The sequence below is a fragment of the Hippopotamus amphibius genome, chromosome 5 (assembly GCF_030028045.1).
Source record: "Hippopotamus amphibius kiboko isolate mHipAmp2 chromosome 5, mHipAmp2.hap2, whole genome shotgun sequence".
In the NCBI taxonomy this organism is placed as follows: domain Eukaryota; kingdom Metazoa; phylum Chordata; class Mammalia; order Artiodactyla; family Hippopotamidae; genus Hippopotamus; species Hippopotamus amphibius.
Window position 1 is genome coordinate 106771568 of NC_080190.1, and position 20206 is coordinate 106791773.

The window sequence follows — 20206 nt, forward strand, 5'->3', positions numbered from 1 at the left end:
ACTTTTAAAAGAATAAGTCTAGAAAGACATTGAATTGATAGTAACATTTAAAATATGAGCTATAGTATTTAAGCATGAGTAGTACAGTGATCTACTTCGAGTGAGTTGCAAAATAGAAATATTATAATTACATTCAGAAATTTTGGAGACATGGATGGGACCTAACTCTTACAGTACCAACGTCAAAAGTTTAACCGTTATATTTTTTTAAACGTCAGTTTATGATTTGGAACCAAAAGTCAGATTATGACAAACCATAATGACTCTGGCATTAACTTCTTTGGTAGTTGTCATTGAATTAACTGACTTGCTAAATTAATCAATATTTTCTTCTATAAAACCCATTGACTCATACCAGCATTTAGAATTAGACAATTAGAAATTAGTAGTCCTCTACTATTAGTGGGCGCTTTTGCTTCTTTCAGTTGAGGTATATGCTTAGTAAAAGCTAGTTGTATTTATTCCAAAATCCATTTATATTATTGCTAAGTAATTTATTTGATTATTGCATAAATTAATAAAATATGAGTACGGAAAGGATTTTTGTTCTTATGAAAGCTAATTTTAATATTTTAGAAAGGCTCCATAAAGGAGAGGTTTGTTTTTTTTTTTAAATGAAATTGCTCTTGAATTAGTTTGCATGAGTAAACCATAAAGATGGTGGGGGGGATCATAAAAATCTGGAAGGAATTGCTTTCCAAACGTCTTTCTGTCCCCTACTTTAAAGAGACGTACTCTGGCAATCCCAGACATTGCAGTATAGGTATTGTTTATTTAAGGAGATCAGTGCAGAGCTCCAGTGAGTGGACCTCTACTTAGCAAGAAAACCTGGCGCTGTGTAACAATATTTACATTAATTGCTGTTAGTATCTTCACAGTGTATGTGTGTATTTTTTTTTAATAAATTTATTTATTTTATTGGCTGTGTTGGGTCTTTTTTGCTGTGCGTGGGCTTTCTTTTTAGTTGCAGTGAGTGGGGACTGCTCTTTGTTGTGGTGCGCAGGCTCCTCATTACTGTGGCTTCTCTTGTTGTGGAGCACGGGCTCTAGGTGCGTGGGCTTCAGTAGTTGCAGCCCATGGGCTCAATAGTTGTGGCTCATGGGCTCTAAAGCGCAGGCTTAATTGTTATGGCACACGGGCTTAGTTGCTCCTCAGCATATGGGATCTTTCTGGAGCAGGGATTGAACCCGTGTCCCCTGCATTGGCAGGCGGATTCTCAACCACTGCGCCACCTAGGAAGTCCTGTGTGTATTTTTTTAATGAGTCCTCACTTTGACCTGTTTTTCCATGAGCCAGCCTATGAGGCAGAGGGCTTCTACTGTGACTTAAAAATATAAAGCACTCTTCCCTTTAGACATTTTTGTGTGTGTTATTATTAGTGCAGCACACAGTTTCACAAAATTTGTCCTCATGTGGGTTAATATCCTTTCCTTTGGGACTTCCTAGGTGGCGCAGTGGTAAAGAATTCGCCTGCCAATGCAGGGGACACAGGTTCGAGCCCTTCCCTGGGAAGATTCCACATGCCACGGAGCAACTAAGCCCTTGCGCCACAACTATTGAGCCTGTGCTCTAGAGCCCGTGAACCACAACTACTGACCCCATGTGCTGCAACTACTGAAGCCCATGCGCCTAGGGCCCGTGCTCCACAAGAGAAGCCACTACAGTGAGGAGCCTGCACACCACAACGAAGAGTAGCCCCTGCTCGCAACAACTAGAGAAAGCCAGTGTGCAGCAATGAAGACCCAACACAGCCAATAAATAAATTAAAAAAAAAAAAAGATCCTTTCCTTTCTATATCTGATAATCCTAATAACCAGTTTTTTAAAAACCTGTGTTGGCACTTTATATACATTGTCTGATTTATTCTGCACAAGAAGCATAGAAAGTAAAAGATATTATCCCTATTTTCTAAATGAAGAAAATGAGTCTTTGAGCATAAATAAGGTGCTGTAGCACCTTTTTGAATTATAATTAATTACAATTATTACAATTGTAATTAACAAGGCAGGGATTCAAACTTAGGGCTGTGTATATCCATCACCCGGGAATTTTCTTTCACTGTTCTGTGCTGCTCTCTAAATCCTGCAACATAACAGCTACTAAAGTGTCATAAAAACCTCCTAAAGTAGTCTCACATGTGAACCAGGTTTATACCAGGACCCTGAAAGCAGTATGGTAGTGAAGCTCTATAGAGGTCTGTTAAAGACTGGTAGGTATCCTGTTTTAATATCCTGGGTTATGGTGTCCATAGTATAGTGTGTTTAAATAGTATTACCGCCAATAAGCTGATGACCAGTGGGTCCAGGCTTTATTTCAGAACAGATGTGAATCATAATTGTGGTGAGAGCTGTAGTCACAGGAACCAATTAATGTCTAATGGTGATTAGTAGCTTAGAGTCAGAATGCCTCTTGTTATTTGGGAATGATATATTTCAAAAAAAAGTTTATTTTGCAAATAGTAGAAAGTTGACTATACATATAACACTTAACTTTTAATTGATTCACTTTATAAAATATGCCATTTATTTTCTTGAACCTTGTTAGACCTAAAGTTGTTTAACCTGTTTTTTGTCTTTGTTTTGATGACCCAGGGTCATAATTATAAACATTAATTCCTGTATTGTATCACAACTCAAATATATAGAATTATTGTTTCCCAGCCACATAATCCTCCAGTTCTGTAATTTTAATGTTTCACCTTTGGGTGTCATCTTTTTCTGCTGTCATATCTGTGTCCGCATTTTTAACTTTCTTAGACTTCTTAATTTTCTTCTTATATTCTGATGCCTGGGCAATTGGTCACCAAAACTGTTGTGCTTAAAATAAGAACAAGTAGAGTTTGAGTAAGGACCTCACAGCCTCTTATGTAAGTAAAGTGTATGTACTTTAGTACATGAACTTCAACATGTATTTTGACTGCTCCTAAACTCCCCTGCTTAATTCTCATTGGGTTCTGTGGAGACTTGATGTCATCAGATAACTGACTTCCTGATAAGTGAAATGTAACTAGGTCGGGGTCTTGCCTGTATTGACTGTCTGTTCACTGATGCCCTTGGTAGGGAGTGTCATATATCAGAAAAGTGTTTGTTGAACCAATCCAAGGTGCTGAGTGTCCTAGACAAGAGCAGTTGTGGTTCAGACTTTAACATCTCTAGTAGGAACAGTAGTGAAAATAAGATGGGATTATTGGATGTAAAATACTATTTGAGATGGTGCCAATTCTGGCAGTGAATTTGTAACTAAATGAGTAAATTTCTTAAGAACATTGTTAAGCGCAGAGTATTGCTTTACAGCATTGATTACTTTGATTGGCTTGGAATATACCTATAATATATTTTTTAAATTAGTTAATTTATTTATTGGCTGTGTTGGGTGTTCATTGCTGTGCACAGGCTTTCTCTAGTTGTGGCGAGCGGGAGGAACTCTTTGTTGTGGTGCATGGGCTTTTCATTGCAGTGGCTTCTCTTGTTGCAGAGCATGGGCTCCAGGCGCGCAGGCTTCAGTAGTTGTGGCTCACAGGCTTAGTTGCTCCGCAGCATGTGGGATCTTCCCGGACCAGGGATGGAACCCGTGACCCCTGCATTGGCAGGCAGATTCTTAACCACTGCGCCACCAGGGAAATCCCTGTTATATATTTAATCAGTCTTAAGAACTAAGCTGCTGATTTTATTAATTGTATTTTTAAATAAACTGGGCCATGGTACAATTTTTCACTGAGTTAGCAGACAGTTAATAAGCGGCTGTTGTGTGCCATCTCTGTGATTTATGCTAGCGATATACAGATGAAAGGCTATCCCTGCTTCCAAGGAGTTAGTGATTCAGTTGGGGGACAGAGAAGTAAACCAATATACATAGTACCCTATGAGTTCTATTTACTGTATCCTACAGGAGGAGAGAAGAGGGGATTGGTGACAGAGTCAGCTTGTGTCAGAGACAGTTTCCCAGAGGAACTAACAGTTGAACTGAGTTGTAAAGGATGGTTAGGAGATACGAAGTGTAAGAAATGGGAGGGAGCTGTACTTGCTAGAGATTTCAGTGAGAGAGAGCCAGGCTCTTCTGGGAACTCAAGTGGCTTGGTTAGCTTAAGTTTAGGAGAAGTGGCGGCGGGGTGGGGGGGAGAGTATGGAGAACCATTTATATACCATTCTAAAACATTGGGGCTTTACTCTGAAAGTGGTAAAGACACATTCAAATATTCTAACAGGTAACATGGACCACACTTCTATTTCAGTGAGATCATTCTGGTTGTGGTGTGGTGTGGAGTATGTATTAGAAGAAGGAAACGGGAGTTAGAGAGACCGGTAAGGAAGCTTCTGGAAAGAAATGATAAGAATGTGAATTAAGTCTAGGGGTCAGGAAAGGAGACTTTTATTAATAATTTAGGAGCTAGAAGAAACAAGTCTTGGTGACAGGAATTGTGACTTGTGAGTCAGAGGGAAAAGTTTCTGACGGTGTTGGATTTCAGACATGAATGACTAGATAGATAGTAAATTGAGTTGCATTGGGGAGGTGGAGAAGGGAAATGTATTATATTGATACTTTTGCCTGCTTCAAAAATAAAAATTAAAATGCCCAGATTTAGATTAGTTTGATTCTCACGTTCTCACTCATGGCTATAATAATTCTGATTAGTATCAGTTAAGGAAGATTCCTCTTTTTTACTGAAATTTAAAATTCCTAGGGTTAAACCATGCTTATCTTTTTTAAAGAGCCTTATCTCTAAATCCTTTTATTTCATTAAATTATATTTTAATTTTGATTTTTTTAAAGAATTGTATACCTTTCTGTAAAATCCTAAAGTTCAGTTTTACAAGTAAAGTCCATTGATTTATTTATGTTTCGTGAAGATTTCATCTCTTAAAGCATTATTTCTACACTCATATCTCTCTCACAACAGACATGATTGACAGCTCTGAAAATCAAAGGGTTTCAAAACAAGCATGATTGGCAGTTATAAGGTAACTAGCACATGCACGGAATATTATTTGTACTTTTGTTTGACAGTAAGGTGGAATAAACAAGCTAATTTCCCAGTCTTTGTTTCTATTTCAGGTTGTGTGATGTATAGGGTCACATGAAAAGTGGGATGGATACTGAATGTTTCAAAAATGGAAGTTTTCAAGGTGTATTGGTAGGGGGAAAGAGCAAATAAGTATTTGAATTAAGTAGTTCTTTTTATTCCAGAGGACATGGTTCACATGTTTTTAAATAGATTGGTGATTGAAAATCATTCTATTAGGTTTTCCTTAACAGATCTCTGATTATTTTTTAGGATAAAGGAGCATCTGCTGTATTTAACTTTTTAATAAGAAATCTTAATAATATAAATTATAAAATATCTCAGGAATGATCTGCGTTCATGAAATGCATGTAATTCAGACTTTGAATAACATTAGGCAAAAAAGGAGGAGGCGGTGCTCATAGATACAGAGAAGAGATTGGTGGTTGTCAGAGGTGAGGTTGTGGAGTGGGTGAAATGGTGAAGATGGTCAAAAAGTACAAATTTCCAGTTGTAAAATAAATAAGTCATGAAGATAAAATGTACAGCATGGTTACTATAGTAATAATACTGTGTTGCATATTTGAAAATTGCTAAAAGAGTAGATCTTAAAAGTTCTCAACACAAGAAAAAAGTTTCTTTTGTAACTGTTTATCATGATGGATGTTGACTAGACTTATGGTGATCATTTCACAATATACACAAATATTGAATCATTACCTCGTAGCCCTGAAACTAATACAATGTCAAATGTCAGTTATATCTCAATAAAAAAGTTTTTTTTAATAAATAACATTAAAGTTTCCCACTGCCACGCCCCGAATATATGGCATAGCAATGTTCTTTTGGATTAATTTTGTCTGTTGGATTCTATTTTGATGGATGTACACAATTGATTTACTTTATGTGGCATACTCACATACATACAGCTCTATTAACCCAGAGATTGTGTAAATTCATATGTCTAGTAAGTTTGCCTTATATGCCTTCCCAGGACTGTAAAGGTTAAAAGTGAATCTGGAAACTACTATGGTGGCTGCTTGTTAAGGAATGCAAGCAATTAAATGTTCCCACAAAAGCTTTGAAGTTAATATCTTTATTATTTTTTTTTTATTATTTTTTTGGGGGTACACCAGGTTCAATCATCTGTTTTTATACACATATCCCCGTAAGAAGTTAATATCTTAATAGGACGAGGAGGAGAAAAAGTCAATGCTGCGCTCCTACTATTGGTTCAGGCTGTAGTTCTATTGACTTAAAAGTAGATTTTAGAAAAATTAAAAATTATCTTAGAAATTGTGAGTTCTGTTTTAGTTTGTAGAATTTCATATTAATTTAGATTGCACTAGAGACTTTCAGGGACCCAGAATTTCAACATGTACTTTGTCATTTGTGGTTAATCTAAGAATAATAATAGCTAATATTTTTTGAACACTCTGCTAGGCACTTTGCTAAGAGATTTGCGTGTGTTTTTTAAAAATCTTTTTATTAACCTAAGGTAGATACTGTTAGAATCCTCATTAAAAAGCACTGAAGAAACAAAGGCTTACAGAGATTTTAAGTAACTTACCCAAGGACAGCAGCTAGTAAATAAGCAGACTGGAGAAAATGTTAGCTCTAAGTCCATATTGTTAACCTCTAACTTTATACATACTTATCAAATACACTTCCAGGGTACATGTGTATGTGAGACTGGCTAATTTTCTCAGCAAATATTTATTGAGTATCTTAATTACAGTGTGCTGAATGCAGTTTAGAAGAACTGTATGAAGTCTTTAAGAGGAAAGATGCGTAGAGCCCAGGAACAAAGAGGAACATATGAATAAATGCCTAAATGAATGATGTGGTTAAGCATAGAAGTGTTCAAAGGAGAACTGGAGAAGTGAGAGTTAAAATGGTTTCATGAACAAAAAAGGGGGCTCCTGACGGAGATGGAACGTTGGCTAGATTCTGAAAGGCCAGTAGGAAGGAGATAGGGTGGTTTTTGGAATGTGCCGGGAAGCTGAGCAGGGCAAGTATTAAGAAGAACATGGGTGTGGAGGGCAAGAGGCCTTGGTTCTAATCCTCCATCAGTCAGTATGTACAGTAAAAGCTCCTTTACCCCAGAGTCTAAGCCTAGGCTAATTTAACCAAGAGAATTATTCAAAAAGGAGTGGTTTGGAGCTCCTCTATGTAAAAAACCCCAGCATTATAATAATTGAAAAATACTTTATAAGCTTACAAATGACACTTAAAAATGTCTCCCTTTATATGTCACTTCTTTTATTTGGTAAATTCAAACTCAGCATAGTCCTATACTTGAAAATATGATGCTTCGCTTTTAGCTTAATTTTTAAGAAAAGATTTTTCTATAAGTATACTACAGTTAGATTTCTTCTAAAGTTTTAATTCAGAACCTTAATTTTGGACCTAAAATAGAATACTTTGTGTTCCTTTTAAAAATGCAAATTATCTATTAAATAGGTATAATTAGATCCTTAATTAGTACTGATTGAGCATATTATAATGTTCATGTGGATTTTATGCTATTGCCTATGTCATTTTTGAATTTATTAAGCAAATGATTCTTTCCTTGATGTATTTTCCTTGAAAGCATTTTCTTTTATAAAAAGTACTTTTTTGAAAATGTGGTTATCAGTTATTTGTTATGATATATAATGGAGAGAGCTATAACTCTTTCAATGTGGAATATATGATTTAAAGTTATTTGGCTTCCAAAACATATTGCTGTGAATGTACATATGTTGAGGCTTAACATTTGTACTTGAGTTAACATTACCTCAAAATTTCTGTTTTACTCACCATCCACTTAGTTTTGGCCTTTACATTTATTTTTTATTTACTAGAAAGATACGTGCCAAACTATTTTTGAAAGTTAACAGCTAAACATAAGCTCTTTAAGTCTCAGTCTCTTCCAGAAACTAAATATCTTTACCTAGTTGCAACTGCAAATATTTTAGCCTGCCTGTTTCCTGAATGTAATTTATTTAGAAACTGTAATTTTGAATTTTGCTTGTGTTTAAAATACTGTGCCTTCAGCATGAATTTTTTAAAGTTGTTTGATTTATTTCACTGAAGGAAACATTTTCGAATTTCAAGGAAAATGTTCCAAAAGTGGTACCTACAGCCGAGTATATGCTAGTTTGTGATGTAAGTTCTGTGTGTGTTAGTTGCGGTGATGCTGATGTTGATGATGGCCAACAGTCGCAGCCACTTCCTCATTTTTAGCACTGTTAGGAAATTCTCCCTCCAAAGTAGTCTTAACTCACCTCAAGAAAATAAACATGTGCTATTTCTTTTGGCAAAAATAATTTTAAAATATCTGGCCTAGTGCCTTGTAGATTATACGTTCACCATAAATATTCATTGCTTATTATTTTTTTGATAGATGGGAGTCACAAAAACATTTAGCTCACAATAGGTATTGCGATTATTGGTTGGCATGTGCTGCTATTTGTTCCCCATTGGTGTTATAAAGGCACAAAACTGCCTTCAATGAAGAGTACTGGTATTCCTGTTTCAGTAAAGAAATTAGATCATCCAAACTTTAAAAAGAAAAATAAAATTAATGTTGAATTAATGAGAATTTATTATTTTCCAGAATGAAAATTAGGATGTACCTGTTCTTGTCTTCATAGTTGTCTAACATTATCACAGTCATTATAGCCAACAGGTATCAGCTTCAGCTCTTACCATGTTAGTCACTTTTCTAAGTGTCATAGTGGTTTAAGCTTATTGGCCCTGAAATAAGAGGTCCTGAATTTGAATCCTGGCTCTACTACTTATTAATTGTGTGATCTTGGGCAAGCTTAACTTCATGGAGCCTCAGTTTTGTTGCCTTTAAAATGGGCGAATGAAAATGATTACTCCAAATGGTTTGTGTGAGAATTAAATAAGGTCATCATCATGAACAGCTGACATTACCTTTTCTACATGTCAAACAGATAACGATACCTTATATATGTACCTTGCTATCATATCTACTTTACAGAGGAAGAAAGTGAGCCTCTGAGAATTAAGTGACTTTCCAAATCACTTAAACTTATGTCAGTTACACTTAGCAGAAAACTTGAAGACTTGTGTTTTAAACATATAGAGACTTATTTTTCTTGCATAAGAATCCTGGTTGCTGGTAACTTCTGCGGTTGCTTCAGCAGCTTGACAACGTTAGTGCTGCCTTCTTCCATCATGGGTGCAATGAGGCTGCTGATTCTCCTGGGCTACATATTTCAAGAGAGGAAGAGAGTGGGGGAGGGTACAGTCAGCTTCTCTGTCCCTTTTATCAGGAAAACAAAAGCTTTTTCAGAAATCTCTTCCAGACTTGAGCCTACCTTTCCTTGATCAGACTTGTATAAGATGGCTCCTCCCTAACTGCAGAGAAAGCTCTGAAAACCAGCATTTAATCTTTTCATTGTGGAGTGCTGCTGGGAAGAAGGGGAGGGGAATTACTCTCCTATTACCTAGCCAGAGGGCCCTGATGCTTTGCCTAAGCTCCAACATCTATTCAGTGGCAGAGTTGGGATTCTAACCCAGGTGTATCTTGCTCCAAAGCCTTTTTCTCCGATTCTGCCTCTCAGAGAATCAAGACACCATCACAAACATTTTGAATAACCATCTTCCAACATCTGTATACAGGCACAGTTTTTCTTCTCGAAATTTTGTATTTTTCAGAATAAAAATTATTTACCTTTTTAGGCTGCCTGAATTTTGAAGGTGTAGGTTTATGTGTCCCTCACTATCTTCAAATAAAAATATAAACCAAAAATTAGTGACTGAATGCTTTTTCTATTAGAAATGATTACCAAGATATGCTTATTTCCGGGAATTTCTGATAACATTTTTCAACTTTCTATAGTAAAAAAGCATAGTATATCATTAAGGTAATGAGGTTTTGCCTCTTTCCGTTCTAATTATTATGTTTTAACTCATAGTAAATGAGTTTGTCCTATGCTCATTTCCTAAGGGGTGGTTATCCACTGATTTCATTTTCTGGAATAAAATTATGTCACAATTCTTGGAAACTGCATATTTATTTATTTTTTTGTTTTGTTTTTTTAGAGATGGGGGTGGGATGGAGGGTGGGTGAAATGAAAGTCATAATCCAAATTCTCGATTCAGCCCTCAAATACATAACTATAGCTTACTCTTTTATTTTGTCTTTTTAATATTTGAGATAAGTTACACTGAATTTTGTAGAGAAAAAAAAAGGATAAGGTACAGTAACATTTTGAACTTGGCAACATTATCCACATTTTGTAAGCAAGAAGACTAAGCCAAGAGAAGTTAGGAAACTTCTGGTCAGTGAACTAGCACAAGGTAGGGTTTGAATTAGAACCCAACCTGTTGCATGGTGTGTTGGGAGGGTCGAATCCTCTGCAGTGAGTTCATTTAGGACAGATGGTTCTATTTCTTTTAAAATATTTAAATGACATGTTTATCAAATAAGACATACCTCTAGGTATCATTTTTTACATTTGAACAACTTCTTGTTGCGATAAGCTTTTGTAAAATACTCAAACATTATTAAGTATAAGCCATAGTTTAGGCCATATCTTTTGATTTCTGTTTCACCAAATTACTTTACCAAGATGTTATCTAGTAAAGTAATATTTATCTCATAGAAGCTAAATTCACCCACACTGTCAGTGGTAAACCATCATTAACTAGTAAACAAATGGACTATGCCCATATTAACCTTTCTAGTCTGAATTGCAAAATGTGTCTTTTTAACTAATGACGTGATGTGGTCCATCTATATTTCTGTGTACATTTCTCTATTTTCAGGTTCATTTTTTTGAATTGGATAATAAAGCAAAATATTTCAAGTTACATTTTTATTATTAAAAATGGAAAGTAGAAAAAAGTATACATCTGTCGTAAATATCATCAAATACTGTGTTTTTTTATATTAAAAATTTGCCTTGCTGAAAATGTATAAATTTCAATTTATGCAAGTATTCTTTCCTGTTTTTTCTGTATACTGTTTTGTTTATTATTAAAAGAATATGCTACTAAGCCAACCAGTCCAATTAATTCTGTTGGTTTCTTCATTTTAGATTAAAACTTTAATTCATTTACTTATTCTATATATTGATCACTGCAGTATCAAAGCTAATATTCTTCAGGGATCAAGCCAAATTATGAAAATTACACTTATGTTGGAATTTCTGTTATTAATTTTTTTCTTTTTGTTTCAACTTGTAAAAGTAATGTAGTCTCATAAAAAAGCTATGGGAAATTCTCTAAGTAGGGAAATTCTAAAACTTCATAGGTCCAATTATGTAACTGTGTGTGGTGATGGATGTTAACTAGACTTATTGTGGTGATCATTTCAGAATATATACAAATATAGAATCATTATATTGTACACCTGAAACTAATATGTTATATGTCAATTATACCTCAAAAAAAAAATACTGCTAAAACTCCAAAAATGAAAGAAACAACAACAACAACAAAAACCTTCATAGATTCAGCAGTCATTTTGCTGAATTTCCTTTCCGTCTTTTCATCTAGACACAGGTTTTCATTTTGTTTGTATTTGGTTTTAATCTCCTTATATAATTTTGAGTAACGAGTTTCTCACTTAATTTTGTAGCACAGCCTTTTTCACTATGAAGGATGCTTTATATATCACTGAATATAGCACAGTTTCTTTAAGCAATCCTGTTTATTAGACATTTAGATTGTTTCTACTGTTTTATAAGTGGCACAGCTGTGAACATCTTTGAGGGTAAGACTTCTACAAGTATTTCCTGAAGAAAGATTAAGTGGAATAACTAGGCTTAAAGATTATTGATATTTTTCAGGCTTATGCAAACAGATAGAACGTTTCATAGGTTTATTTATTAATGGTACTTCCTTTTTTGTAAATTGTCAGTTTCTTTGCTTAGCTTATTTATCTTTGGGGGATTATAATGTCTTTCTGATCTATGATTATGAACTCTTGGTATAATTAAGGTTGTTCACCTTTTTATTTAAAAAATATTATTTCATTACAAAAGTAATTCAAGCTTATTGCAAAATACAATAAATTCAAATAAATTAACATAAATAAAGATCATCTAGTGAAAACATAATGTAAAAAAGTTCTTAACAAAAGATCATATTTTTGAATACTATTTTGTAACTAGGTTTTCCCTCCAAATAGTTAGATATCTAAATGTCATCAACGAAATTGTTAAAGACTATATAGCATTCCATTACTATAATTTATTTACCTATTGATATATATTGACGTTTTCAGTTTTCACTATTTTTATAAACACTTCCGAGATAATTGTGTGTATAAATCTTGATGTGATTATCTGACTATTTCTTTAAGTAAATTCTTTGGAATGGGAAGGCTGGAAAGGATATATATTCCTTAAAAACTTATACATAATTCCCATTTGCCAGAAGAAATTATTTGTCCCTAATACTAGTTGTTATTTTTCATCTTTGCCAGTCTAATAGACAAAAATACTCTCATTGTTTTAATTTGCATTTTTGATGACTAGCAGTGGTGAACGTCTTTCCATTTATTTAATTCTGAAATGAATATTGTATTCCAGCTTCACTGGCCTGTTCCAGTTGCTTATTAGTCTTTGGATTTATCACTTTTTTATTAGCTTATACCCTTTGTCCTACTGTTAAAACCATTTACTACCAGTTTATTGTTGGTTACATTTGCCATACATTTTTCTGTTATTTATATAATTGATTTTACATATTTTTTTGTTTATAGTTTCTAGTTTAATTGTCATACCTAGAAAAATTCCCTCCCTGGAAGAATTGGCATATGTTTCCTTCTAGTATTTTATAGTTTTATATCTCAGTCTTTGTTTTAAACTATTTAAAATTTTTTTTTGGAATAAGTCAGGACTCCTACTCCCCCCCCCAATTGTAATAATTGCTAATATGCACTGAGCTCATAATCACCTTTTTTTTTTGTTCTTCAGATACATTTATTTGAATTTTAACTTCTCTTACTTCCTTGAAATCACTGTTATCCAGGTGACATTTGTGACATAGTTGTCATTGCCTACCCATATGCAAAGTTAGTCTTGACTATTTATATTATTAACTTATTTTTTGAGCTATGTTCTTGATAGATTGTAAACCACAATGTATTGTGTCATTCTCAGCATTTTTTTTCTTTAGTAAAATAGAACAGGAGCTATTAAAATGCACTGCATATAGCAAGACTAATTATAGCTTTTAGGAAATTTATTTCAGTTGTGTGTCAATGTGTGTGTAGAAGCCGATCTCTTTATGAGGGTGCTGGATTATGATGTAAACCATGTTTCTTGCTTTGTCAGACATTGTCGTCCAGCGATTGTAATGGTGAGGTTAAAGGCAATTATGGAAGATTGTAACCACTGCTGACAAGAAAAGACAAAGTGGCTGGTGCTGGAATGTGATAAAAGCTCAGATTTCTGTGCACTTGGATCTTCTGAGGATCTTCACTGTCTCTTCTGCTCCTAATGACGCTTTCCCCCGGCGGCTTGTCTACCTGCTGCTGTTCCCAGTGTTTGGACTTTCTCCTAGGCAGAAACACTCAAGGGAGTTAGTGATGCTGGGCCAAATTTTCTTTTAATCTCTGCTTCACACTTAGTATTCATAGATACTAATTTGCTTTGCCTTCCTATATAGGAAGCACACCCAATATATAGAAGCAAAGCCCCTCAGTATCCAGAATATACAGTTTACTGCATAGTTTATAAAGTTATTGTTCCCAAATTGTTTACCGCAAACCCATTGGACAATAACTCTTTATCGTCTTTACTGTATGGTTATAGAAGCTAGCTTTTGTTTTCTTTTCCAAATCAGCATACTGCCTTTACTCTGCCCTGTGAGTATCCATCAGTTTTCCATCTTTTTTTTTTTTTTTTTTTTTTTTTTTTTTTTATTTTATTTTATTTTATTTTTTTTTTGGGGGTACACCAGGTTCAATCAACTGTTTTTATACACATATCCCCATATTCCCTCCCTTCCTTGATGCCCCCCCCCTCGATTCCCCCCCACCCTCCCTGCCCCAGTCCTCTAAGGCATCTTCCGTCCTCGAGTTGGACTCCCTTTGTTATACAACAACTTCCCACTGACTATTTTACAGTTGGTAGTATATATATGTCTGTACTACTCTCCCGCTTCTTCTCAGTTTCCCCTTCACCCCCCACCCCCTCCCATACCTCAAGTTCTCCAGTCCATTCTCTGTATCTGCTTCCCTGTTCTTGTCACTGAGTTCATCAGTACCATTTTTAGATTCCGTATAAATCAGTTTTCCATCTTAACGTTAGTTTTTCTTCCTTCTAATGACTGAGCATATGAGGTATCACTTGATTAGATAGATTCTAATTTAGTTTTTGAGAAAATTTAATTTGTCCTTTTTAACTCATGTTTAAGATTTCCCACTGTTTTATTAGAGTGTTTGTCATGTATCTGTAGCCCATGTACAGTATTTTCATTTGGTTTAAGTAATACAGGGAATATTTACTACATGGTAACCCTTTTTAAAAATAGCAGCTTAACGCTATCTTTCTATGTTGTGAACTCTGCATTTGAATTTCATGTGCTAATAGTATGTTGTTTTAAAGAACATATGTATCAATACTGGGGTTTTTTCTTGTTACTTATTAGCAAAAAATAAGGAGTTTGTATTCACGATCTGTTTAATGATTATGATTTTTAAAAGCAAGAACTTTCTGATGGATAGGAATGTACAATGCTTTAGGCACTTCGGAAAATAGTTTGGTAGTTTCCTAAATACTTAAACAGAGTTACCACATGACCCAGCAATTCCACTCCCAGGTATATAAACAGAAGAAATGAAAACATATGTCTACTCAAAAACTTATATACAAATGTTCATAGCAGTGTTATTCAGAATAGCCAAAAGGTGGAAAGATCCCAAATGCCCACTAACTGATGAAGTGATAAACAAAATGTGGTATTTGTGTGTGTGTGTATGTATGAATATTATTCAGTCATGAAAAGCAATGAAGATACAACTTGGCTGAACTTTGAAAACATTATGCTAAGTGAAAGAAGCCAGTCACAAAGGACTGCGTATTGTATAATTACATGTATGTGAAGTATCCAGAATAGGCAAATATATTTAGAGGGAGAAAGTAGATTTAGTGGTTGCCTAGGGATGGGAGGATGAGGGGAGGGACTTAAGGGGTTGATGGCTAAGGGGATATAGAGTTTCTGGAGTGATGATGATATTTAAGAATTGATTGTGATAATGGAAGCACAACTCTTTTTAGTGAGTACAGTATACTGAAAGCCATTGAAGTGCTGAAGTATATAGTATGTGAATTTTAAGTTTTTTTCTATAGTCATCTTCATTATAATTCATGATTACATTAGAAACGGACATGGTTCTTTTTAATAATAATAAAAAAAAGTCTAGATTTTCCTAGGCTTCTGCTTTCTTTTCTTTCTGTTATGTGGTTAGAAAATCCAATGTTTACTTGAAAATGGTGGGAAAGGCTAAGTAATATCTTAGAAGTGTTATGACAAGTTTTCACCTCATAAGTACCCTGAAAGGGTCTTTGGGGGCCCAGATCAAAAGAGAACTGCCCATACTCAGTGTCTTCTGTAGTTCCTTATAAATTTCAGTGGGCACCTGACCAACAGAACTTTCTGTTGCCCTACTGATTTTCAAGGTGTGTTTCTGGGGCTACACATTAGAATTTGCATTTCTAACTTCCTGTTCGCCGTTGATTTACTCTAATGGAAAGTTTTTAAAAGGAGTCAGATTGTGCCCAAAGTTAGATTTTCCTGCTGTCCATGCTTTTTTTTTTTTTTTTAAATAAAAATAGTATGTTACTCAATTGACCAACTCTCCCATGCCAAGTAAAGGACCAAAAAGCCTTGTGTCACCTGCCAAAAAACTAAGCAAGTCTCCTCCTCTCTTCCCAAATCAGGTTATTTGAGCAAATGCAAACACAGAGCAGTAGTCTTTCCCGAAAAAGAAATGGCAGCGTAAGGGAGGCAGGACACTCAGTTTCTTTCTGTTTTGTTTTGTGAACTTGAGCAAGTCACGCATGGTCTTTTATCCTCAGTCCCATCATCTTGTTGATCTTTTTACAGCCTTACCAACTCTAAAATCTATGATTTTAATTTGGGGGGAAATGATCTGATTACAGCTGTCAACAAATAGGCATTTAGACACACTGACTGCTCTTATTCATGGTTTCCCAAATTGCAGGCATGCTGATTTCGTAGGACTAATCCCTCTGCCCTCCTCTCCCTTATCATGGCTTCTAAAGGAAAGTCCATTGTTTGTTTGTATTAAAGGCAGCATTTTCCCAAAGTTACTATACAGTGCAGTTCACCTCATGTCTTAGCCCAAACAATACATGTGGTGCCACAGAGTCTACTGTCAAATAGCTTTAGTTACTCCTTTATAAAACAAGCTAAGAGTAGCCCTTGTCACTGCCATGTTAGTCAGAGCATCTCAGCAAATAACCACAGACTTTATTTATAGCAATGTATGTTTTGGATTTATAACATTTTATCTGTTATAGACATAGTATATTATTTGCTTGGTTACTTTATAATTGTGATAGTTTCATGCCACCCACCGTAGGTTGTTCTTCAGTGGTTATTCTTACCACAAATTAAGGAGTTATTTTTCTGTGGTTCAGTTATACACGAGAATTATATTGCAAGAATTGCTGGAGCCCAAGTTCTGTAAACAGTTTTTTTGGAAGAAGTCTTTGTCTAACAGACTGACTAAGATTGTTGGTACTCAGAACATTAGAGGACGGAATTTAGATGAGTAAAACGTAACTTGTCAATAAAATTGTCGAATATTGTGCTATAAAATGTCAGATGAGAATTTGCCGACTGCTCTCCGTGTTGGTATATGGCAGCAGTCTTTTCAATGGGACAGAATTGTAGGAATTTTCTTGTGCTAGAACAGTGATGGTTTATACATTGAGGGTCATAGGCCCACTTGAGGATATAGTGAGAGCACCTTGTGTGTCTAGGACGGTTTATACATGTGTATACATACACACATTTTGCATGTAATAGTACAGGGTTCACAGATTCCCCCAACACATTCATTAACCTTTAGGGACCCATGAGCCTAGGTTAAAAACCCATGATCTGGAAGTCTGGGAGCAAGGTAGATCTTATCTTCTGGAGTCACTAATGGTGATAATTTGGAGGTGAAACCATATGTTCTTCATGGCAGTGTATGAGGTGTGCTGGATTTGTTGAAATATAGAGGCTCTTCCTATCATAAGCACCATAGGAATGGCATCACACGTGCCTAGCACTTTGGTTTATTGCTGTGTCCAAGCGTGTATAGTAGTAGGTGCTTGGTAAATATTTATTGAGTGAATGAATAGGTCCGAGGAGAAATGTGTTCTGTGGAAGAAGAGCTGACTCTTGTTTCCAGATTTCACTGTATCTTATTTCTACCCTTTCTTAATAGCTGATAGTTCGGAAGCAAAATAAGACAAAATGAGAATGCATCTAGTAACACTGGAGAGGATGCATTTGAGCACAAATCTAGTTTTCCTCTTTACTTCTTACCTTGCATAACCATAATTTGTTTTTCTTTTGTTCCAGATGACCAGATTGTTCCATCATTCTGTCTTTTCCATTTCAGACATTACTTTAGTAGAGAAAAGGTAGGATTCATAAAAAGTTCTTGTACTGTTTCTAGTTATTTTGAAAACCTATAGGATTTCTTGAAATATATTTTTGGCTAAATTTTTAGTTTCATAAATAATGGAAGTTTTGCTCTGTGAGATTTTAGTCCAGATTTTTAAATTCTTTTTCTATACATTTAAAAAATAATGGCCCAAAGATAGGCTTAATATTTGCTTTATTCTTTGAAATTCAAATAGATATCTAAGATTCCTAAGTTTTTTTCTGCTTCCCTAGTGAATGACTTCAAAAGACAATCTTTCCCATATAAATGCCTTTTTTTTCTTAAATAGGTTTAGTACTTCATCTTCAGTCACGTTTTGAGAAGTAAATGAAGTTACATTGAAGTTTGTGTATAAATTACCCTCTCTTTTTGTTGTTATTTTGCACCACAACTAAGAAAGAGAGTTCTTAAATTGATTGACTTAATATAAAAGTCTGGTTCATAGTCTAAGGGATAGCAATAACTTTTAAATAAGAAGCTAAGGTTTAATGACCAATTGCTACAATCCAGACAGATGCTTTACATGTGTTAACTCATTAACCTTGCAGCAATTATAATTGGCACACAGTAATATTATTCCTATTTTATAGTGTCAGCAACTGAGAGCACAGAGAGGTTGAGTAACTTGTCCAAGGCCATGTGTCAGTCACTTACTCAGTAATTTGCCAAGTCTGGATTCAAACATTTGGAGTTCTGATTGCAGAGCCTATACTCTTAACCACTTCTAGACTGCCTCTAAAATTCTGTAATCAAGAATGGATAAATGCCCGGGGCAGTCAAGGAAGGCTTCACAGAGGAGATCATATTTGAATTGGTTCCTAAAGAATGAGGAGAAGGTCCTTCAGGAGAGAAGAGAAGGCAGAATGTATGGATGCCCTGCAGTATGAAAGGGTTGTATGTTGTAAATAAGTCTGGGAAGGGAAAGTTGCAGGGAATAAGGCTAGAAAGAGATTGAACTCAGGTTGTGAATTGACTTATATTCCATCTGGAGAGTCTGGACTTTCCATAACACAAATCCAGAGACTGATTTTGGGCTCGTTACTTTAGAATCAATAGGGGAGTTCGTTAAAAAGGCAAATTTCTAAGCCCCATTCTAGGAGATTCTGATTCAGAAAGGTTAGAATGAGGGGTAGGAATCTAAGTGGTTCTGATGTACAGACATGCTTGGGACCTGTGCTGTTGTGAAGAACTGTTAGCGGTTTATAAGCAGGGGTGTGACAAGGATAAGATTTGGACATTTGGAGGCAGAAGGGTCAATTAAGAGGGTATTCTAAAAATTCAGAAAAGAGATAATAAGATCTTGAGTTAAAACTATGACATTGTTGATGGAATCAAGGGGACTGATTAAAAAGATATTTCAGAGCAAGAATCGATAGATAAATAAGCAGGAAGGAGACAGAGAAGAGATAGAGGATTATGTTTGGCTTTATTAGCTGAGCAAATGAGTGGACAGTTATGCTTTACCTGAGAATGAGCAAGATCATTTTGCTGTACTAAATTCTACTTGTTTAAATATCTGTGCAGTCAACATAATATAAATAGTATGTATCAAATTATGTGAATTGTTTAGTATAGGCGATACAAACTCAAGCTATTTAGTAAAGACTCCGGGGAGAAGAAGCTTAGCAGTTCCGTCAGAAGTCTCTCTCTCCTAGCCAAATGTAGAGAAACTGGAGGGTCATGTTCAGACATGACCTGTCAGCTTCTTGGGGCAGTGCTGGCCACACTTTTCTCTGCTGTACGCTCTTTTGTTATTTGAGGAGATCTGCCCTCCACCTCTTTGCCTGAGCCCCACTGGTATCCCATCCCCCTACCCAAGGCCTCAGGCAGTGCCTTCAACCTTGATTATCCAACTTGACACCTGCCTGCCGGGCACAGAGCCATATGAAATTCCATCAGAAAGCATGTTGCTCAGTCACAGCACTTGTTTCTTGCTTATGCTGAGTGCCTTTTACAGTTTCCAACACACCAGCACCTTTACCTACCCCTGACCACCCAAGCAGTGGTCCGTGGGCAGCCCTGTTGAATCCGTGTGGCCTTTTCCACCTGATTAGACCAGAGTTGGCACCTACCCCAAGCTGGAATCAAACCAAGTTCTATCCCCTGGATTTTGGAATTGTGAACAAGGGAAAAGTAATTAGTCTCTTCACATATATGGGGCTTTAACTTGTAAATTCAAGGGATTTGAGTAGCCATATTGTATGCCATGCAGACTGGAGAACAGAGAAAGCTGGTTCAAAGGAAGAGAGAATTATGCAGACGTGTGGAGTGAAGACAGGTGAAAATCATGAGAGAATTCACTGCCTGAATCTCTCATGGCTTCTCATAGTTTCTGGACCCAACCCTTCTTGAGGTCTGCTCCAGAGTTTCTGAAGGCACCCCTGTGTCCTTGTAATGAATTCATTTTTTTCTTTCTCTTCTTAAGCAACTTTAAGTTAGTTTCTGTTTGGGGGAGCTAAGAGTCAGTATCTACACATCAAACACTTCTTGTTTTCATTCTCTTTCTTGGTTTTTAAAAGATATGCTACCAGGATGTGCTCTCAGGCACACTAGGC

At 35.6% G+C, this 20206-nt stretch overlaps 1 protein-coding gene across 2 annotated transcripts in view; it reads left to right on the forward strand.

The window, feature by feature from the left end:
• The window catches only part of MRPS28 (mitochondrial ribosomal protein S28), a 100049-nt gene that overhangs the window by 27071 nt on the left and 52772 nt on the right, over positions 1–20206 (forward strand). The window contains exon 3 of one of the 2 annotated variants that reach the window (XM_057734201.1): positions 1447–4883. The exons of the other annotated variant lie outside the window; for it this stretch is intronic. Within the exon in view, the coding sequence (XP_057590184.1) occupies positions 1447–1573 (127 nt within the window). The 3' untranslated portion in view covers positions 1574–4883. Of the gene's footprint in view, positions 1–1446; positions 4884–20206 lie in introns of those variants that run through there. 2 annotated transcript variants of the gene reach the window in all.